Raw genomic sequence first — 15,818 nt, forward strand, 5'->3', positions numbered from 1 at the left:
TCAAATATCTGAGAGGCCTTGAACCTACTACTCTCTCTCTCTGTGGAACTCTGCTTGGTAAATCTCCACTCATTCTTCAAAATTCTGTTTACTGTGCTACGATGTGCCCCATCCTATATCATTCTAAATAAAAACACTAAGCTTTAAACCCCAAAAGTACATATATGCAGAAATTAAAACAATACCTTCAATCTCAAAAACATATTGTTGATCAAAAGAAACCACACAAAAAAATTGAAAAGAGCGACTCAAACAGATACTTGCACATCAGTGTTCATAGCCACGTTATTCACAATAACCCAAAGGTGGAAAGAACACAAATGTCTATTAACAGGTGAATGGATAAAGAAAATGTGGTATATACATGTAATGGAATACTAATCAGCCTTAAAAAGGAATAAAATTGGATATGGGCTACGACATGAGTGACCCTTGAAAATATATGCTCAGTGAAAGGAGCCAGACACAAAAAGACAAACATCGTGTGATTTCACTTGCATGAGAACCTAGAACAGAGGTGGGAGGAGGAATGGGTACAGGAAATGGACAGTGTGATGGGTGCACAACGTTGCGAATGTACCTCATGCCACTGAATTAGCCACTTAAAATGGTTCAAGGAATTATGTATATTTTACCATAATAAAACGACTTAAAAAGAAAAAAGCCAGACACCAAAGAGTACATACTCTTTGATTCCATTTATACAAAGTACAGCAACAGAGATTTCTAATATATGGTGACAGACTTCAGAATAGTGACTATTAGCTTTGGTCGGGTAGCTCAGTTGGCTAGGGCATCGTCCGGATAGGCCAAGGCTGTGGGTTTGATCCCCCATCGGCACATGCAAGAATCAACCAATGAATGCATAAATAAGTAGAACAACAAATCAATGTTTCTCTGTCTCAAATCAGTAAAAAAAAAATTTTAAATAATGACCATTCTGTAAATTAGTGACTGAAAGAGGACAAGAAGGGGAGTAGTTATGGGTCATTTACTATTCCTTGATTCTACTGCTGGTTCTACCAGTGTGTTCCTTTGGCGAAAACCACCGAGCTCTTCGCTTACGAGTTTGCCCGTCTGCATCATTCCCATTTCAATCAACAGTTCACCAGAAAACAATGAAACCCCAGCACATCTTTAGAAAAGAATTAAATGCAAAAATGTGGATAAGTTCTCGGAAGCTGAGCCTTCTGGGGGAGGCTCCTGCTTTTCTCGTGCTCTAAACCCGCGCTGAATCTGTACCCTCTTTGAAATGCTTTCTTGCATAATTTACCCCAGTACCACACCAACTGGGGCTGCATTCCCGGAGCAGCGCATAGTGACTAAATTGTCTCCCTGTTTGTCTCCCGACTGTCCTTGAATTCTTGGAAGTCGGAGAGACGAGTCCTTACTGGCCCAACTAACCTGGAGCAGTAATAATCCTATCACACCAGGCGGTTGGAGCGAGGCCGGAAGCACAAGGCTGGAAAGATGGAAGTGCTGCTGGAGTTCTGCCCAGCCGTACTCAGCCGTTCGATCTTCTAGACCCGATGCCACGCCCCCTTTCAAGCACCGCCCCCAACTCCCTTCTGGCCCTGCCCCTCAACCCTGAGCTCCTCGGGCCCCGCCCACTAGGCGTGGCCCTGCCCGGGAGACCCAGGATCCCGCCAACAGCGACTCCGCCCCTCCTTCCGCTGACTAACCTGTCCCTTTTAAAGAATACGTTTACGTCAGCTCGCCTTACGTAGCTTTGCATCATCAGTGCAAGGCGCGGAGGCGGGACTTCCTGTCTCTGGCTCTAACAGCTTCCTGGAGAAGCCGGAAGAGACTGGACCCTGGGCAGAATCGGGGGTAGCCAGCCCCTTCTTCGGCCCCTACGGAAAGGTGAGTCCATGGGCCGTCCTGGCGAAGTCAAAACACTTAGTCTGGCCGTTTCAGGTGAGGACCTCTTTCCCTATTGAGACGTAGTACCGATCAAGCCCCTCTTAATTTCCCATGACTCCTCGCGTACTCAAGCACCGCCCACAGGCTCCTGGCCCCGCCCCGAAGTTTGAGGGGTGTGGATGGTTTGTGACCCCCCTCACCCGATTCTACCCCTCACCGACTGGGAGAAGTGGGCTTGTGCACGGCGGCTGGCACCGGGCAACGTTTCGGCTCGGGTGGGCCCACGGACCCCTTCTGCAGAGCCGCGAGAATAGGACCGCCCCAGAGCGGAGCCTTCGTCTCAGAAAAGGCAGGGGACACCCCCTCACCGCGCGGTCTGGGTCGCTCAGAGGCCGAGGGGAGAGCGAAGGCCTCTGAGGCGGGAGACCTGAGGTCCGGCCCGGCCCCCGGCCCACGAAAGTTCCCTGTGTCTGTGTCTCTGCTTTTCTCCTCTGCTCGCCGCAGTTTCCTTTTCTGTAAATCGGGGTTAATGACATTAACCTCCTTACCATCCGGGGTTAGTTGTGGGAGTGATAAGTAATTGCTACCACTTATTTATCGAGCAATTGCAATGTGCCAGGCACTCTGCTAAGTATTTCGCTTCGATGATTTCCCGGCATCTTCAAAACAACCTTATGAGGTAGGTACCGTTTTTCTCCCCATTTTATTGATGAGAAAGCTGAGGCTCCAAGGCAAAGCTGTCCGAGGTTACAGAGCTAGAAAGAGGCAAGACGGGGATTACAAGGGTTTTTTTTTTTCTCCTGACTCCAAGACCCATGTACTACATAAGGATGTGGAAACTAGGCAGATTTTGATAGGTTCCACAAACATTCTCTGAGCAGCTAACTCCAGCATCATGCTGGGCACTACAGTACATAGAGAAATACACGTGATCCTTGTCTCACAGGAGTCTAGGAGAGGCAGAAGGACAGGTAGATGAATATAATGAAGTTTTATAGTTGCTGTGAGAATAGTCTGGTAATGATAATCATTAGACTGGATTTGCCCAGGGACAGCAGTGAAAGCAGCAAATTCTCCAAGGGACAGGGTAGGTACTCCAAGGAGCACGCCGAGATCCTTGCCTTTCTAAGAAACTGCTGCGGGAGAACCTGCACAGTACAAAAGGAGAGACAGAGCTATGTACTGTGACAGCTATTTTGGGAGCCTTCCAAATCCGTTCCACTCAGGTGGTAGTTTTTTAGTTGGGAACCTATACTGACCCAGGAGGGTGGCATGCCTGGTGCCTGGTGCCTGGCCTACTTTGCTCCCCAGAGCTTGCCAGGAGGGCTTGAGAGGAGGCAGACACAGTGTCTGCTGCGAAGTGTCTGCTGCTGACCTCTACCGGGTATCTGGGGTGTTCGGACTCTTGGCCCTGTGGGGAGATCTGACTCTGCTTTGGATGATAAATTAATTTTCTTTTGCTCTTGACATCTGGATCTAGATAGGTGACCATGAGTGAGACCGAGTTTTCAATGAGACGGTCTGGCAAGAGTGCTTGCACTCTACCTCCAAAAGTGCCCCAGAATAAACTACTACGGGCTTTTTGATCTCTCTGAGGCCACCTTGGGGGCTCCTCCAAGGGGTGTAGCTGCTTCACCGAGTGATAGAAGTCCAGGCGAAACTCAGGGCTCAAAGGAGCAGATGTTTTCCCCCACCTACCGAAAAAGCAACAAACAGTTGCACCAGCAACACAACTGTAAGGTTTTCCTAATAGCCCATGCTCACCGGGGGGCTGGAATGTGAGAGGGCAAGGGTGTGGAGCCTGGAAGAGTTTCACCATAGAGGCAGAGGGCAAGTCATCAGCTTTAGGTTGGGGGTTCAGGGTTAGAATGGTTTATTTCCCCTTCTGCAGGACAGTGGACTCCGTTTCCTTTCAGGGCTGGGTCAGTTAGAGCCTAAACAAACTTGAAATCAGGTTGCAACCCCAGAGGCCCTATTGATGTTCTCCCCCTTTGTTCCTGCAGTGTGGACCCGGTCAACAGCCAGGCCATGGAACTCTCTGATGTCACCCTTATTGAGGGTGTGGGTAATGAGGTGACTGTGGTGGCAGGTGTGGTGGTGCTGATTCTAGCCTTGGTCCTAGCTTGGCTCTCTACCTATGTAGCAGACAGCAGTAGCAACCAGCTCCTGGGCGCTATTGTGTCAGCTGGCGACACATCCGTCCTCCACCTGGGGCATGTGGACCATCTGGTGGCGGGCCAAGGCACCCCAGAGCCAACTGAACTCCCGCATCCATCAGAGGGTAATGATGAGAAGGCTGAAGAGGCTGGAGAAGGTGGAGACCCGACAGCGGAGCCTGGAGCTGGGGGTGGTGTTGAGCCCAGCCTTGAGCATCTGCTTGACATCCAAGGCCTGCCCAAGAGACACGTGGGCCCAGAGAGCAGCGGTCCACAAGCTCCGCTGAGATCTGAGGATAGTGCCTCCCTGCCTCCCAGCCCCGGCCTCATCAATGTACGGCTCAAATTCCTCAATGACACCGAGGAGCTGGCTGTGGCCAGGCCAGAAGATACTGTGGGTACCCTAAAGAGGTGAGTGAGCTGGAAGGAGGGAGGCTGGTCATACTCCATGTCCCCGGCTTTTGGTTGCCTCAGAGGAGGCTGGTATAGATGGGGGGGGGCAACTCGGAACTGTGAGGTCCCGCCCTATTAGGAGTGGGTGAGATTTCCTTGAAACCACCCAATTTTTTTGCCCCATTGCCCCGCTTTGTTGGTTCAGGCTTGTCTTTCCTTCCCTTTCATACTTACAGCAAGTACTTCCCTGGACAAGAGAGCCAGATGAAACTGATCTACCAGGGCCGCCTGCTGCAGGACCCAGCCCGAACGCTGCGTTCCCTGAACATTACCAACAACTGTGTGATCCACTGCCACCGCTCACCCCCGGGGTCAGCTGTTGCAGGCCCCTCGGCCTCCCTGGCCCCCTCGTCAGCCACCGAGTCCCCCAGCCTTGGTGTCAGTGTGGGCAGCCTCATGGTGCCTGTGTTTGTGGTGCTGTTGGGTGTGGTCTGGTACTTCCGTATCAATTACCGCCAGTTCTTCACAGCACCTGCCACTGTCTCCCTGGTGGGGGTCACCGTCTTCTTCAGCTTCCTAGTATTTGGGATGTATGGACGATAAGGACATAGGGAGAAAATGAAAGGCATGGTCTTCCTCCTTTATGGCCTCCCCTGTTTCCTGGCCAGACCAGGGCCCAAGGGCCTGGGAGGGAAGGGTGGAAAGGATACAGTGGGTCCTCTTCAGCCCCTTCACGTCCACAAGAGTACAGACATCTCTTCTGCGCAAGCACAACTCAGGTAGAGACGAGGATGTCATCTTTCTTCACATTTAGGGTCCTGAGGTTCAGAGCCACACCGGTGGCCAAGCGCAGTGGGGTGGGGAGCCTGGGCTCTGAGGATTTCCTCCTGCCTGTGACCCTAGCTCTTCCCATTGTCCTGCATGTCTGCTCCTGGGCGCCCAGGGCCACCTGCTAGGGCAGCTCAGTGTGGCCCCCGCGTATTTCTGCAGGGAACCTGGAGTAGCTCTCAATTCCTTAGTGGAATATCCATCTTTTGAGACTAGAATCGCATGGACAGGAACGAAGGTGGTGCCAGCTTGCTCTGTGGGTACCTCGCTGCCTCTCCCTCTACCCCTTTAGCAGGAATAGGGTGTCCTCCATGTTCTGGACAGTTTCCAGTGTTCCCCTTTTTCAAAGCACTTTTTTTTTCCCTTAATAGTCCTTTAGAGAACGCCGTCAGGAAGGGGATTGGGGCACAAAGCCAAGCCCCCAGCATTGGGAGAGGCCAGGCCACAGCTGCTGCTACCCTAGGCCTAAGGCTGTGTGCAAGAAATGGCTCTGGCCCTCGGCCAGTGGCCTGTCCTGCCCAGCTCCGAGGAGGAGTGTGGAGTATGGAGCACTGTGCCCCTGGCCCTTGCCTCTGGGGGGGGTCTTGGGTGGGGGGTGGGGCAGTGCCTATGACTGAATAAAATTCCATTTTGTGGCTGTGGAGCCTCCTGTGATATTAAGAGAGTGGCTTTGCCCCCAGCAACATGGTAATGAGGGTGGGTAGGCCCCGCTACCAATGGGAGATGCAATTTATTTACACCAGCAGCCATGGGGGCAGGGAAAATACACAGCGTTTACAAAGTTAGCTACCTGTACAAGATGGATTACATATGCAAAAATAAAAATCTCAAGACCACAGGACAGCGTGAGCCCCACCCCCCCTCCCCCAATGACCCCAGCATGCGGTAATGCCAGGCGGGTGGCCCCTGGGCATGCGGGGGGGAGTGATGCATGGAAGGAAAAGCCACCGGCCATGGAAATTAGTACAGAACCCCCCACACACACTCAGACACATGATAGGATACAGGGTGGACGACACCTAGCCAGGTTGGGAAGGATGGGAATTGAAACCCACACAGCCTGCTGTTAGAGGGAGGGGAGTGGGGGAGCTCCTAGCCCCTGTTAAACTACATGGTAGGGGGGCATACTCTCCCAGGAAGGAAAGGGATTTGTTCCCTCAGGGTCCCTGCTGGACCAAGCCCACCTCTTACCCAGCCTGGGCAGGGGGCTCTGCCCTGAGGGCGGGCCGAGGAACAATGGGGAAGTGGATGTGGACAAACCAGTTCCCAAACTACTTCCCACTTCTCCCTCCTCCAACCAGAAGGGGGAAAGGGAGAGGCCAGAAGGGAAAGGGTATATTAGGGCCTGAACTGCAGCTGCCACTCAGAAGGAAGAATGGCCCCTGGCCTTCCTCCCTTCACCTTCAACCTACTTCCAAGAGGTCTTCTGGAAGCAGGCTGGAGACGGGCTGAGATCCTCCTCTCCCTCTGGCTTCCCCTCAGAGGGAGAAGACTATGGAGGTTCAAGAACAGAGGAGCCCAGGCCCCAGGATTTATTCTAACTCCTGCCAAAATCTGTTTGGCTTTTTAAAAAATAATCACAATTCTTGGGTTAAAAACCAATTTGCAACCAGACTTCAGCCACAAGCAGAACCACCCCAGGGGGAGGTCGGGGTTCCAGACAGGGCGCTACAACCCCATCCCCGTTGTTCCCTTAACCCTCTAGGACCCCTAACCCAAATGGGTCCGACCAGTCCTGGGTACTCGCTACCCAATGTGGGGTAACTCCTCCTGAGAGGAGGGCAGGGGACACATCCAGCAAACGCCAGAGAACTTGGCTCAGGGTCAGCTCCACCCATGACAGTCAGCTCTGCTCCCAGCCCCGACTGCACTCCTCCCGCTCGGCTCCTGGGAGTGACGGTGCCCACGTGGAGGTGGGACGGTACATCTCTTCGGGATGTAGGCCAGGCAGGTGGGCGCACTGGCACGACAGTCCAGAGGGGCGACGCCTAGACGCGCCACCCCTTCCCCTCCACCGGTAACCCAGAGCACGGAGAGCGCCCTCTCTTCCCACCCTACTCCTAGCAAAGGGGAAGAGGTAAAAGATCAGGATTTTCCTCTGAGCCCCAAACCACAAGTACAGAATAAATAACTTAAAAGCGGCTAAGGAAGGGGAAACAGGGCAGGCTTCGGAGGCAGGAGCATCGAGAGAGGAACTGAAGCTGGTCAAGGTGAAAGAGGGGGGGGTGGCAAGCAGCAGTTGGGAACGTGGGCCGCCCTGGAAGGGCAGTGGGGCAGGGTAGGCAGGAGGAACATGGGGCCACCCCAGGAGGGTGAGGCTGAGCCCCTTCCTGGGGCAGGGAATGAGGTAAGAAAACATTTCAAATAAAGCAGCACCGTTCCCTCTCACCTTGGGGCCCCACTCCTCGCCAGCCCTGGGTCAGGGAGAAAAGGTAGGGGGAGTCACTATTTGATACACAGCTCCCTCTTCCTACCCTCCCCTAACCCGTTCTTTGAAGCTGTAGAGGCTGGAGGCCCTTTCCTGGCACCCACCAAAAGGACAGCTCCTGCTGCCGACGAGGCCCATGGGGACTGAGGGGAAAGGGCTGCCCCTGTGAGGGGCAGGGAAGGCGGCGGCAGTTCTGGATGCCTACCTCAGCAGACAGCTTGCTGTGCCTGCCCGCCCCTGGGACTTGGGGGCGTTCGATAGGGTTCTGCACACAGACAGGACACGCCCAGCCCTGCCCCTCAGCTCCAAGCACCTGACCCATTCACATTGCTGAGGGCGGCTGGGGGAGGCCCCCTCCAGGCTCAGCTTCGAACCCACAGCCTCCCGGGTAGCCATAATGCTCCTCGGCAGGGCTTAGTCCAGTTCCTGGGGTGGGGGGCAGGCAGTGCCCTGGCAGAGTGCCCAGGTCAGGCCCCTGGCCTAGCTGGACATCCAGTAACTCAGAATAAATATGAAAACCGCCTCCCCACCAAACTTATGTCCAAGGCATAGTATGTCCAGGTCTGAGTCCTGCATGCCGAGGGGTCGTACTCCGTCGCAGAGGACCCTGACACCCCCCAGGGGCGCATAATTGGATCCTCTGCCTGCCTGGCCCACCAAGCTTCTCAAGCCCAGACCCCCAGCAGCCGTCCATTTGCCAGGTTATGCCACCTGGGTGGGGGTCGGGAGAGAGGGCTCTGCTCAGCCAAAGGCTTTCCCTTGCACCCGAGTCAGTTGATGTCATCGTAGATGCTGGGCGTCGGGGGTGCCGGGGGCTTTGGCTTTTTCTTCTTGTTGGAGCCTAGGCCGGAGGCAGTCCCTACCAGGCTCAGATGGGATTTCTTTTTCTTCGTTTTCCGTGACTCAGAGCTGTTGGTACCTGGAGAGAAAGAGGCACAAGGGGTGAGGGAAGGGGTGAGGACAGGGCGGTGGCCGGAGAACGCAAGGCGCCCCCGCTCCTTCGCTTCGGGCCCAGCGGGGTCACCTACCTAGACCCCATCCCTGATTCTCGCTCGTCTTGGAGGAGCCTGAATCGGAGGGCGAGAGATCAGAGGAGCCGTCCCACTGCAGCCGGCTGATCAGGGCCTGGCTGTCAGCCATGTCGAAGCTGTCGTTATCCAGGGAACTCTCCACCTCTGGAAGGACGCTAGAAAGGGGAGGGACCAGACAAGGGCTTTACAGATGCCGATCATCCTCCTAACCTTTCACAACCCACCACCCTCCTTGCAGGTCCCTTACGCTGAGGGTCCCAGGAAGTAAATCCGCACAGCTCGCCGCTGCTCATCTGTGTGCTGGGGGCAGCGCAGGGACCTGGAAGGGAGAGAAGGATCGGACCCTGACAAGGCAGAAGGGTCTGAGGAACTCAAGTGAAGCCCCTCCCCTCGGCAGAGATGGAAGGGGTAGACAAGAGGGAAGGGGTGAATGGAGAGTCCCTAGGTTAAAGGGGAGTCCCACTGCTCAAGTCTGGGGTACTCCTGACCCTTGCCCCCTTTCTAGATTCTGAACTCACCTTGTGCACATCTTCTTGGTGTGTTCAGAAATCACCCCACATTGCTGGAAGAGGAATATAAGCTGAAAGGGGGGATGGAAGGGAACCTACTCTAGACACTAAATGTTTCCTTCTGTAAAATTCAAGATTGCACAAGCACAAATGGTTCCAACGTGTCCAGAGCAGAAAGTCCCAGACCACCCCTGGCCAGGAACCCTAGTTCCAGAGAGAGAACTACACGGCCCTGACTGCTACGGCACCAGCCTCCTCTCCTCCAGGGCCTTGCCCACTGCCGGTGGCTCCACCCCACTCCCAGAGGCCTCCCTTTCCCTGGTCCCTCACCGTGGTGAGCAGGCTACGAAGCTCCTCAGGTCCCAGGGTCTCATAGCTGATCCCAGTTGAGTTGTTATACTGGGGGAGAACCAGAGTCAGGGGTTAGAGCAGCCCCAGCCAAAGAAAGGAACGTAGGGACGGGATGGAGAACCAGTCCCTCCCAGTCCAGTAAGTGAGGATGCCTTAAGACTTCCCAGCAGACCCTAGCAGGTGTGGCTCAGTGGATTGGGCGCCAGCCTGTGAACCAAAAGGGGGCTGGTTCGATTCCTAGTCAGGGCACATGTCTGGGTTGTGGGCTGGGTCCCACTTGGGGGTGTGCGAGAGGCAACAGATTGATGTGTCTTTCGCACATCGATGTTTTTCTCACTCTTTCTCCCTCCCTCCCCTTCTCTCTAAAAATAAATAAAATCTTAAAAAACAAAAAACAACAAAAAAACCCCCCACAAAAACCTCCTAGCAGTTTTCCAATGTAAGACCTAAACACCCCATCAAGTGCTTCTGGCTGTCTGTATTCTGACCCCCCGCCCCCTTTTCTCAATCCCACCCAACCCACCACAAGGAAAATGAGGCAGGACCTAGGAGGGGCAGCCCCTACTCACTCACCTTAAAAGGATCCGAATTGCTAAGTTCCCCTGAAGAAGAAAAAAGAAGGGGAAGGGTGTTTGATGCAGAGGTACAGACAGAGAACCCTGAAAATAACCAGAGAGGAAGTGGGGGTGACAGAAGGATCACAGGCCCTCCCTCGATGCCCCTGTCCCCCAAGCCTCCCCCCTCCCCCCTCCAGCAACGAGTCCCAGAAAACACAGGTAGAATCACTCCCGTTATTCCAGCCCCACTTACCATTTTTGTGTTTTAAAGACTTGGATCTTCGAGGGGAATTGGGGTTCTGGAATGGGAGATACCATAGCTTTGGAGAAAGGGTAACGATAAGGGGGAGCCGAGAACCCAGGGAAGGAAAAAAGATTTGACAAAGAAACATCCTCAAATTCCTCCTCTTTTTACCCACATCCACCTCCCCCAACCCCCCCCGCCAGGCCTCTGCTGCCCTCCTGCCCACCACAGACACCCTCATCCCAAAACCCAGAGGCACCCAATGACCTCAGACTTCAGTCAAGGTACTCGAGGACTCCCTGCCCAAAGGGGCGGGTGTCTGTCCTTCGCCCAAATTTCCCTCATGCTTGCCCCGGCTCTCACCTTGTCTGATTTTCTCTTCTTGGCTGTGTAGGACAAAAGGATAAAGGGCAGGGTCACTTTAAGTTCCCAATCTGATCTAAGAGCACCGAAAGAAAAGCACAAAGCTACATCTCCCCCCCACCACCCGCCTTCAAGATAACTTGTGCTCGTTAACATACCCAATTCCTGCTGGCCCACCTCCCCCCAGTGCCCCCCAGGATTCCCCAGGTCCCCAAACACCTTTCTTCTCTGAGCCATAGGACCAGTCATTGTCATTGATGTCATCATTATCCTCTTGGTCACTCTCAGACTTGTTCATACTGTTGCTGTTGGCAATCCTGACAAGAGGAGGGGAGGAAAAAGGCCCCGGCTGCCACCTCTCTCCTGCCCCCACACAGGGGAACATCTGGGGCCAAGCACGACCCACCCCGCGTGTCCTGCACATGCCCCCAGGGGACCACACCCCGGTACAAACAGCAAAAGACAAGCAGCTCTGGCTCTAGTGGGGGCGAAGCCCTCACCGGCGGTTGGCAATCCGGCTGCTGTTCCGACCCATTCCTAGGCACTTCTCCAGGTGGGGAGCAAAGCGGGAAGCGGCAATGCTGCGGCTGCAATTGGGGCAAACACACTCCTTGCTCTTCCACTGGTTGAAAACCTGTCCAAAGATGTCCAACCCCGGCTGGTCCACGATCTCTGGGGACAGGAGAGGTGTGGCGATCAGGGTGAGCGGGGGACCCTCACTCCGTCCCCAACTGCACCCCACGGCCTCTTCCAACTCCCGGCCTAAGCTCTCGGGAGCTCCAGGCTCTACATCTGGAGGCGTTTCCCGAGGAGGAGCCTCCAAGCGCGACCAGGGCAGGGCCAGACTGCCCTCCTTCAGCCCTGAAGCTCACCAAAGTCCTTCATGCTATCAGGATCCGTGTCGTCCAGGAAGAAGTAGCCACACTTGACAGCCCGGTGTACCTCAAAGCAGAATCCCAAACAGGAATCCTCAACCAGGTCGGCGTATATCTCCTGAGCGATGGCCTGGGTGCGGGGGAGAATGTCCACGGTCACCAGGGTCACAGCCGCCCGGGACGGAAAGCAGCTCTCACCAGCCAGATCTCCAGCTAACTGGCCCTGGCCAAACATAATGCCTCCTTTGCCATTTCCCCCATCTTGACTTTGCCTTCTTTCTTCTTCTTGATCCTTGGGCCTTTTCATCTGGTCCTATTCCCTTTAAGGAATCAGGCTGACTACCCAAATTCCTCTTTGGTGTGGATGCCAGATTTAGCGACGTAGAGACATCAAGAGAAAGAACTGGAGGCACACGTGGGGGAGCCCTCACCTCTAGTTTGCTGTTATCCAGGCCAGACAAAGACATTTCCTCCATTTTCATTTGTAAACTCTTGTGGAGACGGCGCTCTGACTGCTCATAGCACAGCGGGCGGCAACACGGCTGCACACAGGGGGGTGGGGGTGTTGGGATGAGTCCAAGGCACCTCTAAACCCTGCCACCTCCCCTCCGTACCTCACTGCCCAGAGCTTCTCCTGGCATCGGGATATACTCCTCCCTCAGGCCTAGGCTCACTAGGTCTGGATGGTCCTTCAGGGCCTGAAACCCAAAGATGGCCTAGTCCTCCCCAGGCCTTAAGCCGGGCCCTGGACTCTACTGCCAACCAGAGCCTGGGTTTATAGGAGGCAGCAGCTCACCCCAGGTCCCCAAAACTCAAACCCCTCTTTGATACCCATGGTGCAATGCAGCAGGGGGAGGAGAAGGAACTCTAAGGCCCCACAGGGTGTGGCAAAGAACTGCACAGACTCCTAAATACAGCCCCCCCCCCTTCCTAGGCTCTCCTCAGAGTCACCTCTGCTTTCAGCCAGGATGTCCACTTGGGGGGGTACTGCTACCAGAAGTAGGAATGGCCCTAGGACCCTACAACCTTCACCCCACTGTCCTCCCTTGAAATAAGCCTACCACTCCAGGAGGGGAGTCCACAGAACCCTAAAGGGGCATTTCCAGTCACCGTGAGCAAGAGGGGGCAGAGCCCGGTAGGGTGGCATGCCAGGAGTGGGCACTCCCCTTACCTGTTCTTCTCTTAGATAACCACCCTCCCTCCCTCAGGACCTGCCCGGAAGTCTCTCCAAGAGCCCCAAAGTCCAGGAATCCCCACCAAAGGATTCAAAAACAGCGCCCACAGTCCGGGGCCCCTCTGAACGGTGGGTACGAGTTTAAGGAGCAGCCGGCCTAGAGTGGGGTGGGGACTGACAAATGAGCCAGGGGCACTGGGGAAGGTAGGAGGCCGGGCCTCGGCTCTTCCCCCGTCCCTGCGGCACTGCTGCTGCATCATACCGACTGGGGGGAGGAGAGCCGAGCCGCCGGAGGCCGGCGCCGGTCCGGGACAGACCGACCCTTAGAGAGTGGGCAGAGTGGGACGCGTCCCGGTCCCTCTCGTTCCCCACCCGCCGCCAGCCCCGGCCGGCCGGGGAGAGGAGTCCGGGAGGGTGTCTCTATTGTCCCGGGGGCTGGGGCCTGGCTCCCTAACAAAGGCCCCGCGCCCCCTCCCCGGTCGGCCCTGCCCCGCCCAGGGGGGGAACCCAGACAGGGGGAGAGCGGGGGCCCCCGGCCGGGCCGGGAAGCCGGGGGAAGCCGGGCGTTTCCGCGTCGGCCCGGGGGGAGGGGAAGGGGCGCTGACCCAGACCTGGGGGGAGGGGGCCCAAGCCCCGCCTCGGGCCCCGCCCCCCGCCCCCCGCAGGCCCCTCCCCCGTCCGTCTCCGTCCCGTACTCACCCCGCCCGGGGGGCCGCGCCGGGGCCCGGCGGCCTCTCAGGGCCGCGTCCTCCGGCGGCGGCGGCGGCGGCGGCTGCTCCGGAGCCCCATGTCCGTCGGTCCGTCCTCGCCTCTCCCCAGGGCCCGGGGCCCGGGGCCGGGGGGTCGGGGCGCCCCCCCGCCTCGCCGCTTCACCGGGCGGCCATGGCCCCTTCCCCTCCCTTCTCGTCCCGTCGCCGCCTCCTCCTCCTCACCTCACCCCGCCCGCGCGCAGTCCGCGCGCCGTCCGCGCGTCCCTCCCCCCGCCCCCCACTCCAGCCCGCCTCTCCCGGGCGGGGGGTGCGGCGCGAGCCCGGAGCGCGCGCGCGTGCCGCGAGCGAAGGATGGATGGATGGAGCTAGCGAGAGCGCGAGCGTGCGCGCGCGCGCCCCTCTCCCCCTCCCTCCGCGCGGGCTCGAGGCCAAGCGCGAGCGCGCTCCAACCTCCTCCTCTTCCTCCTCCCGCCCCTCTTCAACACCCCGCCCCCGCCCTCCCTTCCTCTTCCTTCTTTCGCTTTCGCGCGCCCAGCGACGGCTCGCGCCTGCTAGAAGGGCCCGAGCGCGTGCATCTGCCCCGCGGCCGCAGCTCGGCAGCATTTGCTCCAGGGGGCGGGGACCGAGCGGGGAGGAGGGGCGCCACGCCACGCCGCCCGCCAAAGTACCGGCGGATGGGGACGGGGGCGGGGATATGGGCGGGGTCTTCGGGAGCCATCTCAACCAATCCTCGCCTCGCCTCGGTCCGGCGGACCCAATAGAATAGTGGTGGGTGTGGCGGCGTTCAAGGTGAGGTGCGCGGTGCGTTGAGGGGCGGAGACATTGAGCCGTCCCGGCCGGCTCCGGGGCGGGGGCAGCGGGTGGCGTCTAAAGAGAGCGCCGGCTCCTAGCCGAGCCTGGGACGTCTTCCGGCCCAGGCTCCCCCGCCCTTCCCTCGGGGCTCCCGGCTCTCCCCCCTCCCCAACCCCTCCACCGCGACGTTTATCCTGAAGCGTGCAGCCACTTCTGGAAGAGGCTAGAGTTAAAGTGGGGCGCAGTTAGCACCTCACGGCAAAAGAATCTGTGGAGCTCAAGGGGCTCGTCTGAACCTCGGTTCCCCATTTCTGGACGGGTGTTAGCCCGCTCCAGGCCTGCGAACCCACACACGCCCGAGATGAGGGTCCTCCGCCGAGGGCGGATGCCGAGCTGTGCCCTTCTGAGCTGAGCGTCCTCCCCGCCCTCATCCTAATTTAGATCCCACACCTGCTCGCCTTTCCTGCTTCCGGAACCCACGCTGGACCGCCCCCCGCCCCCACCTCCTAGAGAGACTGCCTGGCACTGGCCAGACCCTTCCCCCGACTTAGTGACTCTCCTGAGTGTGCCCATATCCGCCCGTTCTCACAGTCCCCCTTTACATTTTGGAGGAAAGGGCCTCCCAGCCGCAATAGATGCCTAGACTGGGACTTCCATCTCGGTTGGTTTGTGCCTGGAGTCCTGGAATGGGTGTATGACAGCCCTCTCCCTTCAGAAGATAAGATTAAACGAGGAGGAAAGTCTTGAGTCATATACTTCGGGACCATTATTGGCTCTTTAATCTTTGGCAAACATTTCTAGAGTACATAGTACTATGTGGTTAAGACCAGGAATCAGATCTGAATTTAAATCTGTGGACTTGACAAATGAACTTGGGCAAATGGGCTCTGTCGCCTCAGTTTCCTCTATTGCCCCTGGGTAAAATGATCATACCTATGTCATTAGGTTGTTTCGAGGACTGATAAGTCAGTGCATGTGCAACTCAGCTCAGTCCGCATGCCTGGGAAATCTTAGCTGTCGTTCTTATGGAGCTCTGTAAGAATTCTTATCGGTGCTGGAATGCAAACATGAAATACGACAATTGTACTTCCCCAAGTTCACAATTTATGGTGTAGACAGACTTGTAGGAAAGTAATTGCCAAACCCGGTGATAAAAACAGGAGAGATATACATAGGAGACAGGTGGCTAGGATAAGAGAGTTGGTTGGGAAAGACTTCTTATAATGGGAGATGAACCAGGTCAGGGTAAGCTAAGAAGGCACTCGACATCCCAAACAGCCAGCTTCAGAACATGGATCAGTCTGGGGATTGCCTGGAACATACAAATGGGTGGGGAAGCAGCAGGAGGTGAGTAGGTCAGACTACACAGGACTAAGGGTATGCTGAGGAATTTGTGGACTTTAAACCTATACGCCATGAGCAGTCTTCAAGGTAATCATTTGAACAGACGCATTTCAAGTAGATCACTCAGGAATGTGGAGTCTGGGTACAACCTTAGGAGCAGTAGGTTTTTATTTTTTATTTATTTTTAAATCCTCACCTGA

General features: G+C 56.3%; 2 protein-coding genes across 9 annotated transcripts; one reads left to right on the forward strand and one right to left on the reverse strand.

The window, feature by feature from the left end:
• The first annotated feature begins 1,756 nt into the window (after positions 1 to 1,756).
• TMUB2 (transmembrane and ubiquitin like domain containing 2) lies at positions 1,757 to 5,877 on the forward strand. Of its 3 annotated transcripts, none has more exons than XM_028519439.2 (3): positions 1,757 to 1,863; positions 3,867 to 4,430; positions 4,649 to 5,877. In XM_028519439.2, the coding sequence occupies exons 2-3, from the start codon at positions 3,892 to 3,894 to the stop codon at positions 5,013 to 5,015; spliced, it is 906 nt and encodes a 301-aa protein (XP_028375240.1). In that variant the 5' UTR covers positions 1,757 to 1,863; positions 3,867 to 3,891; the 3' UTR covers positions 5,016 to 5,877. The 3 variants fall into 3 exon arrangements, with proteins under 3 accessions (XP_028375240.1, XP_035889888.1, XP_028375239.1); XM_036033995.1 differs by having other exon boundaries at positions 1,814 to 1,917; XM_028519438.2 differs by lacking the exon at positions 1,757 to 1,863 and adding an exon at positions 1,930 to 2,542.
• ATXN7L3 (ataxin 7 like 3) lies at positions 5,605 to 13,695 on the reverse strand. Of its 6 annotated transcripts, none has more exons than XM_036033993.1 (13): positions 13,472 to 13,695; positions 12,030 to 12,140; positions 11,596 to 11,728; positions 11,224 to 11,395; positions 10,943 to 11,040; positions 10,724 to 10,746; positions 10,370 to 10,415; positions 10,133 to 10,218; positions 9,539 to 9,607; positions 9,218 to 9,261; positions 8,947 to 9,018; positions 8,697 to 8,854; positions 5,605 to 8,587 (listed from the first exon to the last, which is right to left on the reverse strand). In XM_036033993.1, the coding sequence occupies exons 2-13, from the start codon at positions 12,078 to 12,080 to the stop codon at positions 8,439 to 8,441; spliced, it is 1,101 nt and encodes a 366-aa protein (XP_035889886.1). In that variant the 5' UTR covers positions 12,081 to 12,140; positions 13,472 to 13,695; the 3' UTR covers positions 5,605 to 8,438. The 6 variants fall into 6 exon arrangements, with proteins under 6 accessions (XP_035889886.1, XP_035889882.1, XP_028375210.1 ...); XM_036033989.1 differs by having other exon boundaries at positions 10,370 to 10,436; XM_028519409.2 differs by having other exon boundaries at positions 10,133 to 10,161; positions 10,370 to 10,436; positions 13,472 to 13,693.
• Between the last annotated feature and the right edge of the window lie 2,123 nt (positions 13,696 to 15,818).

The sequence above is a fragment of the Phyllostomus discolor genome, chromosome 8 (genome assembly GCF_004126475.2).
Source record: "Phyllostomus discolor isolate MPI-MPIP mPhyDis1 chromosome 8, mPhyDis1.pri.v3, whole genome shotgun sequence".
Lineage (NCBI taxonomy): Eukaryota > Metazoa > Chordata > Mammalia > Chiroptera > Phyllostomidae > Phyllostomus > Phyllostomus discolor.